This window comes from Zootoca vivipara, chromosome Z1, assembly GCF_965207765.1.
Source record: "Zootoca vivipara chromosome Z1, rZooViv2.hap1.1, whole genome shotgun sequence".
NCBI classification, from domain to species: domain Eukaryota; kingdom Metazoa; phylum Chordata; class Lepidosauria; order Squamata; family Lacertidae; genus Zootoca; species Zootoca vivipara.
The window spans coordinates 35,412,941-35,433,768 of NC_142583.1; the positions used below are offsets into that span (position 1 = coordinate 35,412,941).

The window sequence follows — 20,828 nt, forward strand, 5'->3', positions numbered from 1 at the left end:
TGAGTCTGACCAAACTGCGGGAGGCAGTGGAAGACAGGAGTGCCTGGCGTGCTGTGGTCCATGGGGTCACGAAGAGTCGGACACGACTAAACAACAACAACAAAGGCTCAGAAGTATCACAAGATGTGTTCAACCAAAATTAGAATTAGAAATTGAACTTGCAGCCATGCCATAGAATGAGACGGGAGGGAGGAGCATTTGATCCTGGGGCACACTGCAGTTTGTCATGTCAAGCCATGGTTTAGAGTTCTGTGCAAATGGGGCCACTGTCTTTTTATGCCTTTGTAATAAAAGGGGGGAAATTGATCAGATGGGAAATATTTTTTTTCTTATGAGTAGCACATATTCTGTGGCATATTTCTGCTGGCTGGGAAGCTTATATTTGTGAGCAACTTAAAAACAGCATATAAAAGAATGCTGTCTGGTGCATTAAATCTCAAAACATTGGTAAAAGACCCTGCTGCAAGGTTCAGATGTCAAATTCCTAAGATTTATTTTCAATTTCTATTTCCCTTTTGGTGAAAGAAATACAGTTCTTAAGCCAGAGTTCCCAACAGTTAACTTTTCAATTCTATTGTTATTGACGAAAGTAGCACTTGTGTTATGAAAGTTAAGTTACTTCACAGTGAATCAACTGAAGCTGTTGTAATGTTCAGCAATTTTGTTCCAGTGCTTCATCCTTCTTCTGATGTTACATTTTGTGGCACAGTAGCTATTCCAAGGGCCTCTTTTTATACCACATGTTTGAGGTCACATGGAAAATCTCTTCCCGGCTCGCGGGGAGGAGATGTTGTGGGCACACGCTGCCTTCACGTCGGGGGGAATGGCTAGCATTCCCCCCAGCCCATTGGATATTCCCTGGCCGCGGCTCACCTGTGGTACGACCAATCGGAGCGCACTGGGAGGGGCGTTACTTACCTATATAGGTGAGCCCGCAGCAGTAGCTCTCCCTCTTCCTCCGGATTCGGCTCACCTCACTTTTCGCTCTGGTGGATCGCTGCAGGAATCGCTGCAGTCTTCTCCTCCCATCGCTGAAATCACAAAAACGGTGTTTTTAAACGCCAATTTTTTCCCTTTTAGCCTAGCTTCGGCGCCCCGGACCGCAGTCCTGCTTTCTCGGCCAGCACAGCACAGCGCGCATCTTCGGAGGCAGGCTTCGGTTGCCTCCCCTATCCGGCTTCCACCCCTTGCGGACCAACGTGGGAGCCTCCCCGCTTGCTCCGCACATTTTTGGGCAGCAAACTTCGGTTTTTTCTCTCCTGCCCGATTGCTTCCTTTGTGAATCGCCGTCGGAGCCTACCCGCCCGCCGCGCACCCGCGGAGCGTTCGTGCCGCGTTTCGTGTCGTGCGGAGAGCAAGCCCATTGCGTGCCCTGAGTCGCTGGTAGCGGCCGCCGGCTAGTACGGCTGTGGGGCTCCACCGTCGGATCCAGACCTCGCCCGCTCCGTTGTCGCAGCTCCTTGGTCTTCTCCAGCTCAGCGGCACCGTCTCATCAGCGTCGGAGTTCGTGGCTCAAGCTTCCTCCTACGCGTCGTTCGTGCCAAGGATCTTCACGGAAGCGCGGTATCGTAGTACCTGGGCGTCCCGATAGCGGGGGGGGGACCTTCTGGGCCTTAACGCTAGCTTGGGGTTGCCATAGTTACGCTCCAGTCTCTTCTCGCGATATTGTGGGATTTAGCTAAGATAGGTTGCGGCCGCAGCCTCCCCTCGGCACGGTCGCCATTTTGAGAAGGGCCACGTCGGCCTCGTAGGCGGCCATCTTAAGCGGGTCACCCTTGCCTCCCGAACCTTTTGTGTCGCGCTGGTTGGTTCCTTTAGGAGGGATACGTGCGCCCGATCAGTAGCCTATTGCGAACAGGTCTGAATAGGCTAGCTCAGGGCTGCTGTTGCTCCAGTCCTTCGGCCCGGTCGCCATCTTGTGTGTGGCCACGTGGCCCATCTCGGCAGCCATTTTAGGAGGGTCTTGTCTTAGAACAGGCTGATCCTCCCCCCCCCTGGTCCATATAGCCATTTAAATGAAAAGGTCCCATTTAAACAAAAGGAACCGTATACTGCAACTTTTAGGGGACTAGCTTGGCGTGTTAAGTTTCTCCTCCCTCCCCATTGTCCAAGAGGTATTCTGCTGCGCCCTTACTGCATAGTTGATTTCGAGACCCAGTCCGGACTTCCTCACTGTTTTGTTACACCTAGGGAACTGTAAGCAGTTTCCCCACGGCATAATTTGGATTTCAGTTCACCCTGGTCACGTTACTATTGCAGCTTTTGCCAGCTCTGCCGGTCAGCTTTGATTTGATTAAGCGGTGGCATTTGATTGCTTTGCAATAAGTGCCTGCAATTCGAGAGTGTTTTGTGATTGTTCGGTGTTTCCTTCATTCCATAAAGTTTTTACTTAGTCTCTGTACTTGCATTAACTTCAGGCATTTCGCGTGCAGATTTATTTCTTCAATCAGTTCACCTAGGTATTCATTTCAGTGTATGGTCGCTTTAATCACTGTGTGGTACTAGTTCCGGGCAATCAGCTAGCATACTTGTTGCCCCACCCTTCTCCCTTTTCTTTTCTCTTTTATTTTTGTTCTGTTATAGTAATTGGTGCGTTATAGTCACGTTAATTCATTTTATCAGTACCTTAAGAGACATACTCTACTGACAATAAATTCACCAAATTATTTGGCTTAATTTAGCGGCTTTTAACAATTCGACGCTGCGTCATTAGGTTTGACCTGATCGCCTCGTAACTCCTAAGTGTTCGGTAATATATCACGGGAGCCGCTTGCTTATCATTTCTTAGTGTTAAGTGATTTGTCTGTTGCTATACTTCTTAACCTCACTTGCGGAGTTTGCTCACCCAGGCTACACCGGACTTTACCTCGGGCTTTCGGGGTTCTCGATTAGCACTAACCTCCGTACCTATCCTTTGAGTTTTAACCGGGTATCTCCATAGGGAAGGAGGCCATGGCTCCTAAGCGCAAGCAGGCAGCATCCTCGGCTGTACCCGCGAAGAAGCGTGCAACGACAACTTCTAGTTCTAATGCTCCCGCATTTACCACCATTTCTGTTTCCCCTGAGACAATGGCTAACCTTTTTTCTGGCTTCCAGGATTTCTTTCGTCAGGTATCAAGGCCTGGGTTTGCAATGCACGAACTCCCTGCCGAGCTGTCTCAGGATTTCATTGAGGATACACCTAGGGAGGACGATCCGCGTCCCGGAACATCTGCTTCGTGTACCGCATCCGCAGCCGGTCGCATAGGAACTAGATCCCAATCCGCTTCTACTGCTCCAGCAACCCCCCCTAACCCTTCGGGCTCTGGCTCTGCTACCGCTAGTGGCAATAATTTTGCTTCCCAGTTGTCCCTAGGAACTCCTACTTGTCTGCGTGACCTCTCTCAAGGCACCCAGACTAGGTTGCGCCGAGTGTCTTCTGTTACCACCTTTGATGGCGAGAATCAAGATCACGAGCCGGCCACGGCTCCTAGGAGGGAGGCGAATCGGTCAGAGAAGGCAGACGGTGAAGCCGCCAAGGGAACCGGCAAGAAGAAGACCAAGAAAACCAAGCATACGGATTCCCACGATGACTCAGGTACTTCTTCCTCTAGTTCTGAGGATGAGGCCTCCACTTTGGAGGGCTACTGGGGTGAGGGAGAGGATCTCGTGGGTCTGCCGGTTTGGGCGCATGAGAGACGCGCAAACTCGCATCGTAAGACCTTTGACGGTACGCTCGAGTGGAAAAATGGTGCCCTGGTCCCAGACGTTAAGAAATCAACATTTGTATCCTCAGATTTCATTTTAGGAAATCACCTGTCAAATAAAAAGAGGAACAGGATACTAAATGGGGATTATGTGGATATCTTTACCCTTCTTCCCCCAGCTAAGATGAAAGGGAAGGGGGAAAAGAAACCCTCTTACGGAAAACGTAGATATCGTGAACCTAGGGCGGAGCGAACCTTCGAGAACTGGCTGGATGGTTTTCAAATCTATATGGGCACCATCGTAGCCTGCTATCCGAAAAGGGCCATGCATCTTCTGGCCTATATGGCCCATGTCAGGAAAGCGTATGCCCTAGCCGGTGAAGGCCCTGCATTGCTGTATGACGAGGACTTCCGTAGGAATGCCTCTCTGTTGTCTAGTACCAGATGGGACTTAAGGGATCAAAATTTCTGGGGGGAGCACGTGGGCCCATACATCGAGAAGAAGCAGCCAGACGTATCCCGATCAGCAAAGCCTGAATTTAGGAAATCAACCCGTCGCCTTGTGTGTTGGGAATTTAACAAAGGCACCTGCAGTAGGGCCTATTGTAAATACAGCCATGAGTGTGAGAAATGCCAGGGTTCTCACCCCGCCACGGCCTGCTTCAAAGGCCGGCAGCCCTTTCGAGGGAGGCGTGGTAATTTTCAACAGGGATCCAGGGGCGGATCAGCAGCCGCACAGGGCGCATCTGGTAACCGCTACTGATCGATCCTTGGCATTGGCTTACACCCCAGTTAGACTTGACCCCCTTAAATCTTTACTGCAACATTACCCTAATAACGCAGCAGCCAAATATCTATGGGAAGGTTTTTCCTCAGGTTTTAGAATCCCAGTCGCTATTCCCCCCCGCTCAGGTGAACCACCTAATCAGAAATCAGTAAAAGAGATGCCCGAAGTCGCTAGAAAAAAGATATCAAAGGAGGTTGTTGCAGGAAGGGTTGCCGGCCCATTCAGCGCACCTCCGATTTTGAATTTACATATTTCTCCATTGGGCATAGTTCCTAAAAAGAATCCCGGTGAATTTAGACTCATTCACAATCTTTCTCATCCGAAAGGTTTCTCAGTGAATGATGGCATCCCCCAACACCTGTGTACAGTCAAGTACGCCTCCTTCGATCAGGCTATCAAACTTATTAGGCGGTTTGGCAGGGGTGCCCTTCTAGCCAAATGTGATATCGAATCAGCCTTCCGCCTTCTACCGGTACATCCTCAGGATTTCAGGTGGCTGGGCTTTAAATTTGAAGGGGCGTACTTTGTGGACAAGGCCATGCCCATGGGCTGTTCCGTGGCGTGTTCTGCATTTGAGACTTTTAGCACCTTCCTGGATTGGGCCCTCCGTTTTAGAACAGGTTTGTCGGGTGTCACACATTACCTGGATGACTTTCTCTTTTGTGCGGAAGCTACTAACAACGATTGTGCTTACCTCCTAGAAGCCTTCGCCTCTTTAACTGCATATTTGGGCGTACCTCTGGCCGCTGAAAAGACGGAGGGACCGGTGTCTACTTTAACATACCTGGGTATCGAATTGGACACAGTAGCTCAGACTTCACGGCTACCAAAGGAAAAGTTAGCAGCTTTAAAGCAGACTATCTCAGAGTTGCTACCCCTTAAAAAAGTAACCCTTAAACAGATCCAGTCCCTCCTGGGTCATCTCAATTTCGCCTGTCGGGTAGTGTCTCCTGGGCGCCCCTTTTGCGCAAGATTAGCAAGATTATCGGCAGGCCTTACTAGACCTCATCACAGGGTGCGCCTTAACAAGGGGGTAAAGTCTGACATGGAAGTATGGCTTGAGTTCCTTGAGAATTTTAATGGGGTGTCCCTTTGGCAGGATAACTTGAGGCTCCAGGTGGATTTCCAGGTGCAGTCTGACGCTGCTGGCTCATTCGGTTTTGGTGTTTATTTCCGCGGCCGGTGGTGTGCGCAACGGTGGCCACCCGGGTGGCGGAATAAACCTATTACCCGTGATCTAACCTTTTTAGAATTTTTTCCCATTGTTGTAGCTGTGCACTTATGGGCAGAGGACTTCAAGAATCACCGTGTTTGCTTTTGGACGGATAACCAGGCCGTCGTTGGCGTCCTTTCCAGACAATCCTCCCGATCACCTAGGGTTACGGCCTTGCTACGTGCCTTCGTCCTCCTATGCTTAAAACAAAACATTTATTTCTCATCCAAATTCGTACCAGGTGTCAATAATGATATTGCGGACGCTTTATCTCGTTTCCAGATGGACCGCTTCCGCTCTCTAGCACCAGGGGCTCAAGAGTTGCCGGAGGCTTTCCCGGAACACCTTTGGAATCTTGGGAACGAGATGTCTTAGAGGGAGTATTGGCGTCGGTTGCCCCTTCCACTCTTAACACCTACAAGAGAGCTTGGTCCGGTTTTAGTAATTATAGAATGAAAACATTGGGGTCAGGTCCTAATCTTCCCCCCAATAAGCAAGAGGTCCTGATGTACCTAGCACACTTAAGGCGATTGGGCAGGGCTGCAAGGACCCTTCAAATTCAAAGTGCGGCCATTTCATTCTTTAGTAAAGCTAGCTATTCCATTGACCCTTGTGCGGATTTCTTAGTACGGAAGGCTCTTGAGGGTTGGCGCAGGCTCCAGCCCCCGCGTAGGGATTGCCGCAGGCCAATAACTTTTGACATCTTGTTGAGAATTCACAAACTCCTCAGGGTCCTTTGCTGGTCCAAATATGAGGCCAGATTGTTCTCTGCGGCCTTTTCAATCGCCTTCTTCGGCGCCCTTAGGGTGGGCGAAGTGGTTTGTGAGGGACCGGCCAATAAATTAAGCAGGGGCATCCTGCTCTCAGATATATCATTATCCGGCGAAGAGTTGGTAGTCTGCATTCGCCAATCAAAGACTGACCAGCAGGGAAAGGGTACCTTAATGCGTTTACCCGCTACGGGTCAGACCGGTCCTTGCCCTGTAAAGGACTCTAGACGTTTCCTCCATCTGAGGCCCCCTTCGCCGGGACCCCTACTGATTCACGCAGACGGTTCCCCCTTAACGCGACACCAGTTCACGCGCGTCATGCGCCGGGCAATCTCGGCCTGCGGCCTAGCCCCCTCTGAATTCGCAGCCCACTCCTTTCGGATTGGGGCCGCCACTACTGCGGTACACATGGGTTTGTCGGCCGAGAGGATTAAAGATATGGGCCGGTGGAAGTCCAAAGCATACAAGGGTTATCTCCGCCCCGCTAAGTAGTGTCACCCTTGATACTCGTGGCGGTCTTGCTTATGTCTTCTTTTACTTCACTTTCAGGACAGCTAGTTAAGATCTGGATGGTGGGCCATAGCATCATGCATTGGGCCCGGGCACGCGCTTGCGAACGGAACATCGGTCCCAATCTTGGGCTCCCACGTTGTTTCAGAATCACGTGGATCACTAGACGGGGCATGCGCTGGTCTGAATTCCTACCAGCCGTATTGGCCAAGATTGCCGTGTCTGGTCCCCCCGACTTCGTGGTTGTGCAACTTGGCGAGAACGATCTGGCATATCGGAAAGGCCAAGATTTAAAATGGAATATATTTAAGGACTTTGACGAACTGTTGTCCGCTTGCCCTACCGTGACCATCTGTTGGTCTTCGTTGCTCGAAAGGCGCATCTGGCGCGATTGCGTTTCACCAGCCGCTGTGAACAGAGCAAGGAAGTTTTTGGATCTGGCAGTGGCCAAAAAGGTCCTGGCCTTGAATGGACATGTGATACCACACCCCGCTATAACCTTCCGAGAGGAACGATTCTACCGCGCTGATGGTGTACATCTTTCGGACGATGGCAATGACGTTTGGCTGGCTGATGTCCTGATGGCTATTAGGTATTGGTTGCGGAAGTAGAGGTATTGGCGGCGAGCCCATTCGGGCCCGATTGGCGGTAGGCATTGGATTATCTCTAGAAGGTCCGGATGTGGTGGGGAGGATGCTGCCATCACCTCCCCAAAACGCAGAGGGGTACTCCCTTAAGGAGTCCAAGGGGCGTTGCCAAGTCCGAAACCGTGGAAGGTGAGGGCCTGAGGGCACGCCCCTTTTGGTGGCCCCAGACTGGGTACCTAGTTGATGTGCATCGCAGGGCCCATTCTACGGTGGTTAACCCTTCACAGACTGCCAGCAGAGCGGGCTGGAGTCAGATATAGTCGGTTAGATCCAATGCCTATGCCAATACCTCTTTTTCTTCCGTAATCAATAAAGTTGTGGCCTATTCGACCCATTAACCTTAAGCTATGTGTCCTGTGTCTTTATTCCTTCCGGGGAGGCCGCGTGTATTGCCACACAAAATCTCTTCCCGGCTCGCGGGGAGGAGATGTTGTGGGCACACGCTGCCTTCACGTCGGGGGGAATGGCTAGCATTCCCCCCAGCCCATTGGATATTCCCTGGCCGCGGCTCACCTGTGGTACGACCAATCGGAGCGCACTGGGAGGGGCGTTACTTACCTATATAGGTGAGCCCGCAGCAGTAGCTCTCCCTCTTCCTCCGGATTCGGCTCACCTCACTTTCCCACCCACCCACCCGTCAGGCAGGGTTCTTCCCTGACGTTGCCTACGGACTTCGGTCGGTCGCCTATTGGGGCCGGGTAGGAATTTTCCCACCTGGTTAATTGGCTCAGGCCAGGTGGTTTTCGCCTACCTCGTGGTAATCGTCACAACTTAGGTTTTGGCGATAGGCATTGGATTATCTCTAGAAGGTCCGGATGTGGTGGGGAGGATGCTGCCATCACCTCCCCAAAACGCAGAGGGGTACTCCCTTAAGGAGTCCAAGGGGCGTTGCCAAGTCCGAAACCGTGGAAGGTGAGGGCCTGAGGGCACGCCCCTTTTGGTGGCCCCAGACTGGGTACCTAGTTGATGTGCATCGCAGGGCCCATTCTACGGTGGTTAACCCTTCACAGACTGCCAGCAGAGCGGGCTGGAGTCAGATATAGTCGGTTAGATCCAATGCCTATGCCAATACCTCTTTTTCTTCCGTAATCAATAAAGTTGTGGCCTATTCGACCCATTAACCTTAAGCTATGTGTCCTGTGTCTTTATTCCTTCCGGGGAGGCCGCGTGTATTGCCACACAATGGCTATTCCTTATAGCTCCCCATGCCAGCATCTCCACTTTGGGGAACCAAGAGAAGGACAGTTTCCATGTGACTTGGAACTGCTGCCTTTAAAGAGCAGCACAAGAAGGAGTTATGACACATCGACCATTAAAAATAAAGTCCGTTTTGAGATTCCTTCCTATGTTTTGATTTTTCACTCACAGCGGTGATGCATGTCACTCCCAGAAGTGGAAAACATTTATGCATTTGCCACCCACCAGCCAGACATGGGGTTGCCAATAATCCAGAAATAGCTTGGCTTATCCGTATCTGGTTTATGTAGCTATTCCTCCAGAAGTATAGTTTTCACTCAGGCAAATTGACCTTGAAGAACACACCTGGATGAAAATTGTCAATCGACTGGGAGATGAACTTTAGACCTTAAAATCTTCAATTTGCATGCCAGATATTCATTACTGTACTCAGGCGTCAAACAAGGACCCGTTTTGAAACATCTGGACAAAATTATATTCTTCCAAAATAACTCCTGACATAAGAAGAGAGTAGTTGCATCCAGGAAGCTATTAACTTCCTTTTTTGTTTTGGCTTTTCACTCCTACTAGTTCCCCTTTCCTCCTTTTAATGGTGGTCTCATATGAACACCAAATATACATGGGAGTGTTTGTGTTACCAGTATATTGTTAAAGGGTCTGGCTTTTCATTTGCTGTGACCAAGATTGCAAAGGGTAAGAGATGTGTGCCCTGCCCTGGAATAGCTTTGCGTAGTCTAAATACAAAAAGGCTGGGAAGAGCTAGCATGTATTTTTCTTATCTATTAAATTTGTATACCACTGTATATTCGTAGATCTCAGGGCAGTATTATTTAGGTAATAAGCCACCTTTTTAACTGTTATTTTTTGAAGCCAGGGAAGATTATGCCATTTATTTCTTGAGCAAATATGTTTTCTTATTTGCAGTGTGGGGATGGGATTCTTGCAAAACTTTGCTTGAGGATTTAACAGCATATACACAGTTTAGTACAGTACTGCCATCCACATTATCTTTAACCTTACCCTTAAAATATTCCCAAGATTTCTGGTTTTGTTTTTTTTTGTACACATAAAGTTTGTTGATGAAAATTTCTGGAGGGCTCACAACTTGCAAGAACAACAGTGATAAATAAGTCTTACTCTTAAATATGATGGTTGTAGATGCCCCACTTGGCTCCCTGGTGATGCAAGTATTGGCAGATGATGCGGACCTAGGACCACCCCTTCACTACAGTTTTGCTGAGAATGGAAATCCTGGAATGAAATTTGCAATTGACCAATGCCATGGAACAATCACATTGGTGAAAGCATTAGATTTTGAAGAAACCACTCAGCTTGAACTGTTGGTCAGAGTTTCGGATTCTGTGCATCCAACTACAGAACAACTTCTGATATTTATATCTGATATTAATGATAACCCACCAGTATTTACTCAGGATGCATATCAGGTAAGAAAAGAAACTTTACAGTAAGTAATTTAAAGCTTTTGTTGTGAAGACATCTCTTCATGTGACCTTGAGATTCTGTGGACTTTCCTCTCCCCCTTTCAGGTGGTGATACCAGAACGTAGGCCTGTAGCTACCACTCTTTTGACTGTCTATGCCACAGACAGAGATTCAGAGTACAATGGAAAGATAACCTACAGAATTCTTCCCCCTTTTGATGAATTTTCTGTTGATCCACAAAATGGTGAGTTCGTTGTATGTTGAATAATTTGCAGTGTGGAACATACAGTATGAAGTGCTTTGTCTGGAATGCCTATTGAAGCTTCTTGTCATCCACACATCAAACACAGCCAAAATTGTTATCCATATCTGTAATACAATTGCATTGACAGCACTGAGAGATTGGGTGATGGGAAGATTTAAGTGATGAACAGAGGGCATGTAATGAGCACCTAGCAGTCTGTTTATTTACCTGATTGTTGAACGTGCCATGCTGTTACTTACTTCAAGAGTTCAAATGAGAAAAACATTAAATTACAGCATACCTTCAGGCATTCAAGTAGGAACAGGATTTTCCAGTAATATAAAGAATAAAGAGATCTGCCACATTTAATAATTTTGCAAAAGAATTTATGCACACATTTTGGAAAGCCCACTAGAGCAGGGTTCCCCAAACTCTGGTCCCTGGCATGTCTGTGGATTTGTAATTAAAGATGGCAGACGCCACATCCATCACGTTAAATATTCATATTGATTTTGAACTGTAGTTTTATTGTTTCTGTTATTTCTTATATTGTATTTTATTGTATAGCAACTTGAATTCTATGAAATTCAAATTGTAATACAATAAAAAGTATAAGAAATAAAAGCAACAATAAAAGTACAGTTCAGATTCATACAGCGCTTAGCACAGTGGATTACAATTGATACATTGAGCAGGAAAAACATTAAATGGCCTGCCAAGACCCTCAGTGATTTTGAAGAGATCCACAGGGAAGAAAGTTTGGGAACAACTACACTATAGCCTAGGTGTGCTCCAAATGGAAAAGAAAATGTTCAGCCTTGCAGAATTAGGTGACATGTTGCTATTGTTTTAAACTCTTGTGGTTTACTTCCAGTTGGGTATAGGATTGTTGCTTTAAAATCATTTCAAATAATGACTGTGTCTTTTAGGAAATGCTGGAGGGGGGATTTTAACTGAACCATTATGCTTCTATTACTGAAAGTTTGTTTTGAAATGTGTTTTTCTAAAACTTTATTTTAGGCTCACTATATCTGGTTAAGACAGTGACATACCAGGAAAAGAATCCAGTTATTCGACTCCGTGTAGAAGCCAGTGACAGTGGAAATCCTCCTTTGACTGCTGTTGCTTCAGTGCTCATACAGATCCAGGATGTGAATAATTACATCCCTCAATTTACTGTGCCATCGTATAACCTCAGTATCAGTGAAAATGTCTCCATTGGAGAGATGCTGCTAACATTCTCAGCTATTGACGATGACAGGACACATGACGGCACCTATGTTGAATATGCCATTATTGGTGGTAATGGTAGTAATAAGTTCCAGGTGGAAAAATGCATCATTGGGCCAGAATCTCCAAGCAAACTGGCTGGAAACCTTGTGTTGAGAAGCATTCTAGATCGCGAGAGCAGTTCATCTTACCAGTTGTTAATTCTTGTATCTGACCGTGGGACTCCTTCTTTAAACGCCACAGCTACAGTATCAATCACTGTTTTGGATATTAATGATAACCCACCTATATTTACCAGTTTGGAGTATAAAGTTCATGTCAGGGAAAATTTCCCTGTAGGCAGTCATGTTACTGCTGTCTCAGCTAGTGATTGCGATGCTGGACCTAATGGAGACATCACGTACAGTATCACCTCTGGAAATGACAAGGGGCACTTTCGTTTAGATGGGAAAACCGGCTCCCTTGACCTGGTCAGAGCTTTGGATTATGAAGAAACAATGAATTTCAGTCTCACCATTCAAGCTTCTGATGGAGGAGTTGGCATAAAAAATGTGGCCTTCGCTGTAGTTTTAATCAGCATCCTCGATGCTAACGATTACGTACCAATATTTGTATTTTCCACCCAGGACTGCAGAATCCATGAAAATCTGCCTGCTTTTTCTTTTGTCTGCAGAATTTCTGCACTGGATTTTGATACCGGCCCCTACGGTCACCTTTCATATTCCATCCAGTCATCATGTTTGTCTGGTCATGGAACTCCTGGAGATCATGACATGTTTTTCATAGATCCTCTGACTGGAGAGATCCGCACCAAGCAGGTACTTGATTTTGAAGACCAGGACAGGTATTGCTTCATAGCTCAGGCCAAAGACAGAAGCGACTCAACAGCCACTATCACCGTTCAAGTGGAGGTCGAGGGGGCAGATGAATTTGACCCTGTCTTTAACCAAGACCAATATTTTTTTGATTTCCCTGAAAGGAATGAAGCAGGGCAGTTGGTTGGCAAAGTCACAGCATCAGATTATGATGGAGGATTGGATGGTGTTGTTTACTACACTTTGCTAAAACAGTCACCCTTCTTTTCTGTGAACCACAGCAGTGGGGCCCTCTACTTGACCAGTCCTTTCCACAGGAAGAGAATCGGCATGAAGAGAGCAGGCGATACTCTTGAACTGCTTGTAAAAGCTCATAGCCCAAAGCTGGACTCGAAGTCTAGCACGTGCACAATTCTGGTGAACGTTTCTAAAGCTCCAGAGAGTTATTCCATGTTGCCGGTGGAAACGGTGTCCATTAGCATCGCCGCCTCTACTGTAGCGTTCCTGTTTCTGGCTGTCAGTCTTGCTGTGCTTATTGTTAGATTCAGGCGAAAAGACACAGCAAACTCCAGCATGAAGAAAGAGATGCCACGTCCCTCATCTGATGATTCGAAATTAGACCATGAGAATAGTGCTCCTAAAGACATCCGGAAATCCCAAACCCATGCAACCGGTAACCTTCCCGTAGGCACCATAGCCGAGTGGCTAAGTTTGGTAGGCATCAGAGAGAGAAGGGACATGGGCAATCATTGTAGGCATTCGGACTCCAGCGGCCATGGCTCTGCAGAAGGAGAAACTGCAGAAGATGAGGAAATAAAGAGGATCAATGAGCATCCCTGTAGGAAGGGTTCCGGATCAGCTTTAAGTGACCGAGGCTCGCGTATACCCGACTCAGGAATTCCTAGAGACTCTGACCAGCTTTCGTGTCAGTCTGAGGAGACTGATGTCGTGGCCATTTCTCAAAGCGTAGAGGCTGCCCACTCTTTCAAAGATGGAAGTGGAGGAGAGGGGAGAGAATGTGACGCAAAGTACGCTTGCAATAAAATGCCGTCCGAAACACTTCACAACATGGGGATGAAGGAAAAAGACATCATGACAGACATCACAAGAGAATATATCTTCATACCTGACCATCAGAACTCCCATTATGGATCTCTTGCTACCCTAGTTGACTCTGATGAGGATCTCAGAGGCAGCTACAACTGGGATTACTTGCTTAATTGGGAACCCAGATTTAAGCCTCTCGCATCTGTGTTCAGTGATATTGCAGAACTGGAGGATGAAAGCTTAAAAATGCATAGCTTTCCTAAGGAGAAGAAATCTTTCATCTTTCCTCCTCCTCTAATTACTTCTGTAGCTCAGCCTGGTTTAAAGACAGTCCCCCCGCGAATTCCAAATCTGTTGCCTGGTCAGGCATTTAAGAAATACCCCCGCTCACCCCTCATCCATCACCTGAGATATCCTCCATCTGCTATGACTCCCAGTTTTTCACCTTCTCTGTCTCTGCTTACCACGCAGACCCCTACAGCATCTCCAGTGGTCTCCCACCCTAACCTGAAGGGGATATGCCCTGGTGGGGCAAAGTGTGAACTTTCAGCAGATGAAGACGTTCAAGTATAGATTATTTATCATTGACTTAAAGTGTTACATGGACGTTTGGCTAAATGTTTTTGCCATATTCCTTAATGAGCATTGCATGTCATGTCTATATCTGTAAGAGGGAGAAAAAATATTTTTTAGAAGTTAAAACATTTACCTGCCTAATTAATTCACTGCAGGGTGTACTCCAGATCTGTTAGGGACCTCCTTGACTCATTTTGAACTTACCTACATGAGCTATTTGTGTTCTGTAAGTTCTAGACATATAGGGGGAAACAGAACTTTCACGTAATGCTTACTCTTAAACTCAGGTGAATATTTGAGGATGTGTAGAACTTGCTGGATGTCCATGCAGCATACAGAGTTGCTATTTTAGCTGGTCTAACATGTGCTCTGGTGCTGCTAGACAGGCACAATAGGCATTGCCATTTTTGTCCCTTCCCCCAAACTACTCTTGATACCTGAGCCAAGCACACTTCAGCTGCAGTAAAAAAAGAAACAGAAAAAAGTTGGTGCTACATAATATTCAGTGCATGTAGAAGTATATTTACAGACACGCATACATTTCGGAGTGTGCATATTTGTTGTATCAAATCAGCATATAGTTACCAATATTTTTACAGCTTTCTTTTGCTTCAGTATATAAGTAAATGTCTTTGCACCTTCGTTTACATTACCTCGAATGAAACCAGGATAAGTCAGAATAGGCATTTGGTGAATATGAAAGGGCCCTACAAAGTTTGGTTCCCCCCCCCCCCAAGTCTCATCTAGAACAAGCAATGGAACGAAATGCTTCCCAGACTGACCCTCTGGGCTCACATTTAATGATTGCTTATTCTGAACGACTGTGCTCAAGATTCAAAATATCTGGATCCTCTCTACTTCTGTGTAGAAGTGGCACCACCAAAGGCTGGAGGAATAAAGAAGCAGAATTAACATTGTTTCCAGATAACACTGGAAGTAATGGGTAAAATCACAGAGATTCAGAATGGCAAACCAAATCAAAGATACATTCCTAGTGGATGTAGAATGACTGCAGCATCTGGTATTTTTGCCTTTGATGTCAGTGAATCTCCAATGCAGTTTACACTGAGATTGTCTGAAAGAAGTATTTGGTGTCGCTGGAGTGCCTCCTTTTCAGCCCCTGACCTGTGCAATTCTACATTCCCTTGGACCTCTTTGAAAAGTGACAGAGTGACATTTATCTGATATCTGAGTGCAGCCAGGATTTTCCGGCTTTTAGGGATACACTGGCTTGTACTCATGCTTCTTTGCTTTCCACACCCACAGTGGGATCCATCTACTTGTGTGGTTTATTGGATTATAGCCAGGACCTTTTGCTCTAACTTCTGACTTGCTATAGGAAGCATGAAAGCTTATCAAGATCTGCCACACTAGTTCCCTCACATAAGCAGAGTTATTTTCCCATGATATGAAAGCATACCAAACAAAACAAAGGAAATGGGCAATGTTAATTTATGAATTCTGTATTTGCAAAATACATACATGTATATAACAAAGTATAACCAAAAATGTAAAGTCACGGCAGTGACTTGTATAATTGCATAACTAAATAATGTAACAGTATTTTAAATATAATTTTTATATTTTTTCTACTGTGAAAACTTAGTTTTTATTTTTCTTGGTTTTAATGTGCAAAAGGTACGAAACTATAAGGATCTCCAGGGCTTTGGGTTTCTGGGCATTTCCTGACCCAGTCCTACTAAAGGAAGCAGTTGAGGAAGAAGACTGTTGTAAGAGAGGAAGATGATCCTGAATTCTCCTGATTGGAAACAGGTTTTAGAGAATTGACACATTTTGCATTTCTAAGCAGGGCCTGGTTCCAGTCACAGCTTACCCCCAGACCTATTCTTTTTAATACATATACATACACACACACACACACACACACACACACACACACACACACACACAGATAGATAGTTTAGGTCACCCAGTAGCTACCATTGGAAGATCTCTGCACAGCTGGAATGTGCCATACTGAAATAATCACCCTCTGTAGATTATTTATCAATTTGATTTCTAGAGACATGTTCTAACCACCACCACCCCACCCAAAAAAGAGAAGGAACCCCAGGTGCTTGGACATGGATTTATTTTATTTTTTAAATGCAACCATTTTACGGATGCCTGATGCATTTTTATCATTTCTTCTAGTCTTCATTACTTCTAAGGCTTGCTGAAGACCATTTCATTTCATTTTTCATTTTTTAATATTTTTATTAATTTCTCATTAATAACAATCAAATGGAGGCCACATTAATACAATACGAAATCATACCAAATCATAATACAATCAAAAGAGCCAATTAATCAGTTCCAAATTCAACATTTTTGGATGACTTCCCGTGTTCTGGCTATCAGGAGTTAATGTTATTCCTTGGTTCTGCACCAATTCTCTTAATTAGTCCAAATACAACAATTCCGATCTAGATCCTTTATTTTAACAGCCACTGGTGTGATGACTTTCGTTTGTATTTAGCAAATCCATATCCATTAACTTGCAAAGGAAATTTATTTCTTGTAGTTTTCTGTGTGAAATATTTGTTTACATTCTTCTTTTCCTTCATGTTGTAATTGATAAATCCTCTTCAACATTGCCCCTCCCTCGAGGACTTAATTGTCATTACTCCACAGCTTCCATTTTGCCTTTCCAAAACCGAAAGTAGCCCAGCATCCGGCCATGACTCCTGGATTACTTCCAGCATTTATCTCCTATAGTCCTTTCCAATCTATTAACAAGCTGGTGTCTCGCCAAAACCATAATAAATCAGAGCCCTCTTTAGTAGGCAATGTCACAAATTATCACAGTATTTTACACAGTCTATTCTTTCCAGTACTCCGTAAAGAAAATTATAGTTCTTGTTGAATCCTTCTTGCATTCCATATATAGTTGTAATTCATTTGTAATTTTATTCCATTAGTAATTAATTGATTGATTGATTGATTGATTGATTGATTCTTCAGTGAAGGCTTGCCAAATCATAGCAAAGCAAATATAATGTAAAAAGAGAACAAAGGCTTCCCTTTCACTTGCATAGCAATCCAATTACGACAAGAGTCCTCTCCAGATCAAAACCTTGGCACTCAGTGTCTGATTCATTTAGCAGGCTATCCCTCTCCTTCAGAGCATGTCAGTTTCTTAAGTCCAAATTCACATCCATCTTAAAAGAAAAGTACCTCCACTCATGGCTACCGTATTGGGGGGGGGGGTTTCCAACACATGCAGTGCTGTGCCCTCTGCGTCCCTGCCCCCTAATTCCATCGGATGATCCGCTAGTGAAAGCTCTCCCCCCTGACCCTGGGGGTGGTGGCTTGCAAGGATAATTACTCCCAGATTATCCTTAATTAACTGCACGGCTGGCATCCGCTATCATGGGATCTGCAGTTCGCCATGGCGGCAGTGCCAGGCATCCTAAGACCTTTTCATTTTAGTCATTTTCGGTAAGGTCCTCTGATTTTTATGGTTATTTTAAGAATTTTGTTTTAAAAAAACATGTATCTTTTGTCACCTGATAGTACACTGTCTAGAGACTGCACAGCTGCTCAGCTGTACGTACATTGTTGAAATAAATAATAAAGTAAAATAAACCTTCCATCTGCAAACAGTCATTGGTGACAAGTGCTAGAAACTCACCAGACACCTAAGATGTGGTTGGAACTTTTGAATGAACAAATATTATCCCAGCACTTTGGGTTTTGCACCTCTCTTTTCCGCTGTCATCGTCTCCCTTTTTGCATTCTGAATACCAGTTTGTATGCACAGCGATCTGTCCCTGAGATCTTCTCTATCGTGTGAACACATGAGGATGAAACCAGAAACAAACCAGGTCTTATATACAGAAGATGTCAATAGAACATCATATGCCATTGTCATATCCAGGCACGTTTGTCAGGAATCAGTGAGTGATTTCACCCATGCTTTTTTTGTTTCCCAGGATTACCATGCTGTCATCCTCAAAAAATTGATTTATAGAATAGGGTGGAAAACTGATACAACAAGGCTAAAGGTTCGCCGTTCTCCCTTTCAGGTAGATGTTCTAGATTATTATTTGCAGGTGATAGTACACTAAACAATGGTCTTATCCAGTCATCCTCATCACAAAATGGCCATTTTCTGTATCGGCCAAAAGGCCATTGGTACCCTTTGCAGTCTGCCTCCAGACTTTGAATCTAGTTGTCATTGTTGCACTCCTTTTTGAAAACATTAGCTGTAAGCCGATCCCCCACCACCACCTTTTTAGCAAATATATGCCACACTCTGCATGGGATAATCAGACTTAAGAAACTTTGTTCCGTCAAGGTTTTTTTTTAATTTCATTTTTCTTTTAAATATATATATTTACTAATTCTGTGTCCAAAACTGTGAACTACATTAAGCAGATGTATTTCTGTCTCATGTGTGGCTGGGCTGAAAAATGTGAATATACAAGGAAAGAGTCTGCAGTAAATCATATGTCAGCTCTTTTCACCTCACTTTTTTTATTCTCTGTGTAAACAATGTAATTTGTTTAAGTTATTGTGAGTTTAGTTTTCACTTGCCTGAAAAAGTCTATTGTCTGATCAGTGGAGAGAGAGAAAAGATCAGTATATACTAGTGATGGAGGAGCAGGATTTGTTAGTGGAAAAATATATTAAGCCCAAAGTGCAAAAACTATAAAATAAGATGGTTTGCTGGAGTTTTTGGCGGGTTGCCACTCTGAATTGACTTGCTTAACAGCCAGTGAGTTATAGTTGTGTAATTCAGGGCCAAATGAATAGAAAATGTGATCTATTGGTCATAATATTTTTTTGCACAAAGAAGAACATATCCCTGATCTAGAGAAAGTTGGTTATGTCTAAGGCAGTGAAGTGAGCCTGTGAGTATGCCAAACTTTAATTCATAGTTAGCCTATGTAGGCTTGTGCTGCGCATCTCGTTAATTCCTAAAGGGGATAGGTAGGGTAAACCTTTTCTAGAGCACTGCCCATAACCATAGGGATTTCCCTATATATAGCATATATAGGATAAGTTCTAATCCTAAATAAGTTGTGTTCTGCTTCGAATAAAGAACTTAGTTGCATTAATTGGATTTCAGATTTAAATGCACTGTCATTTCCAAAGAGTTGCTTGCAGCATTATATACATGTGGCATTTAGAGACTCACTATTTTATTGCAGCAAAGGCTTTTGTGGGCCAGAACCCACTTCATCTGATGTGCAAATTGGTTTCCAAACTGAATGAGTATTCCACAGTGCTTTGCTTAGTACTACAGTGGCATACATACAGCTTTCCTTTTTTATTTTTTACATATAGAATAGAATAGAATAATTTATTGGCCAAGTATCAACCATACTTGGAATTTTGCTTCGACTACATTGCAATGTAAGAAAAAACGTACCTCATACAAACACTATTCCCCTCACAATACAACAGCACAGCGAAAAAACCACATACCACCAACTGACCTCCCTTTCGCCCACAACTACAGATTCAACAATTTGATGGCACAAGGAAAAAAGCTATTCCTGTGCCTAGACGTTTTTGTATATAGAGTCCTGTACCGACGTTCAGAAGGGAGTAAATCAAACAGGTGATGACCAGGATGCAAAGGGTCTACAGCAATTCTCTCTGCTCTCTTCCTGACTCGAGCGGCGTAAAGTGTCTCTATTGAAGGCAAACTAGCACCAGTCACCCTCTCTGCAGTTCTTACTGCTCGTTGGAGCCTCTTCTTATCCAGCTTAGAGGCTGTACCATACCAGACAGTAGTGGAATTACAGAGAACAGTTTCAATAGAACCTCTATAAAATTGGACCAGCGATTCTTGGGGCAGATTAAATTTCCTTAGTTGCCACAAGAAATACAATCTCTGGTGTACCTTTTTAATAATAATATTGATGTTATCTGACCAATTCAATTTTTGAGAGATCATAGAGCCCAAGGACTTAAAGGACTTTACCACTACAACCATGTTACCAAGAATGGAGATTGGCAACAAGATGGGAAGATGCCTTCTAAAATCAATTAACATTTCCACTGTCTTTTGGGCATTTAGCACCAAGTTATTCCTGCTGCACCAAGAGACAAGATGATCTACTTCCCGCCTCCCGGATGAGCCCAATGACTGTTGTATCACCCGCAAATTTCAAGATCTTAACTTGGATCAGTTGAGGTGCAGTCATTTGTGTATAGAGAAAAAAAGCAGTGCTTATCCTTTTGGCCTCAATTAAAAATAAACATTTTTCATTTTCTTCTTTCTAATATATTCACCTATTTCAAGTGATATTTTATGCATCTAACACATGAGCTCTGCCTCACAAAAATATTCACCATAATAATAAATCTGTTGGGTGGTGTTTCAACTAAATTTTACTCCGAGCGGAGCCACTGAAATTAATGGACCTGACTTAGCCATTAATTTTAATGCCTCTACTCTGAGCAAAACTTAGTTGAATTTCATCTGTTAAGGATAAGATAGGAAAACAAGAAGGCTCCAGGCTCATTCTGGACACATGACTTGTTAGCAGCATTTTGTGCTGGTCTTACACCAAGAGTGCCAACCCTCTAGGTTGCTAGTGCAATAGCCACTCACAGATTGCTTATTCCTCTGCATATTTTATTGACCGTAAGTTCATGTGCTGCAAAACATGAGGGCATTGCATCCTAGTCTTCCCCCCTTGCAAAATTT

General features: G+C 44.7%; 1 protein-coding gene across 1 annotated transcript in view; it reads left to right on the forward strand.

Moving 5' to 3' along the window:
- DCHS2 (dachsous cadherin-related 2) overlaps positions 1-20,804 on the forward strand; it is a 121,282-nt gene extending 100,478 nt beyond the window's left edge. The window contains exons 18-20 of the mRNA XM_060278664.2: positions 9,969-10,255; positions 10,358-10,496; positions 11,517-20,804. Of these exons, the coding sequence (XP_060134647.2) occupies positions 9,969-10,255; positions 10,358-10,496; positions 11,517-14,161 (3,071 nt within the window). The 3' untranslated portion in view covers positions 14,162-20,804. The remainder of the gene's footprint in view (positions 1-9,968; positions 10,256-10,357; positions 10,497-11,516) is intronic.
- Positions 20,805-20,828: the final 24 nt, after the last annotated feature.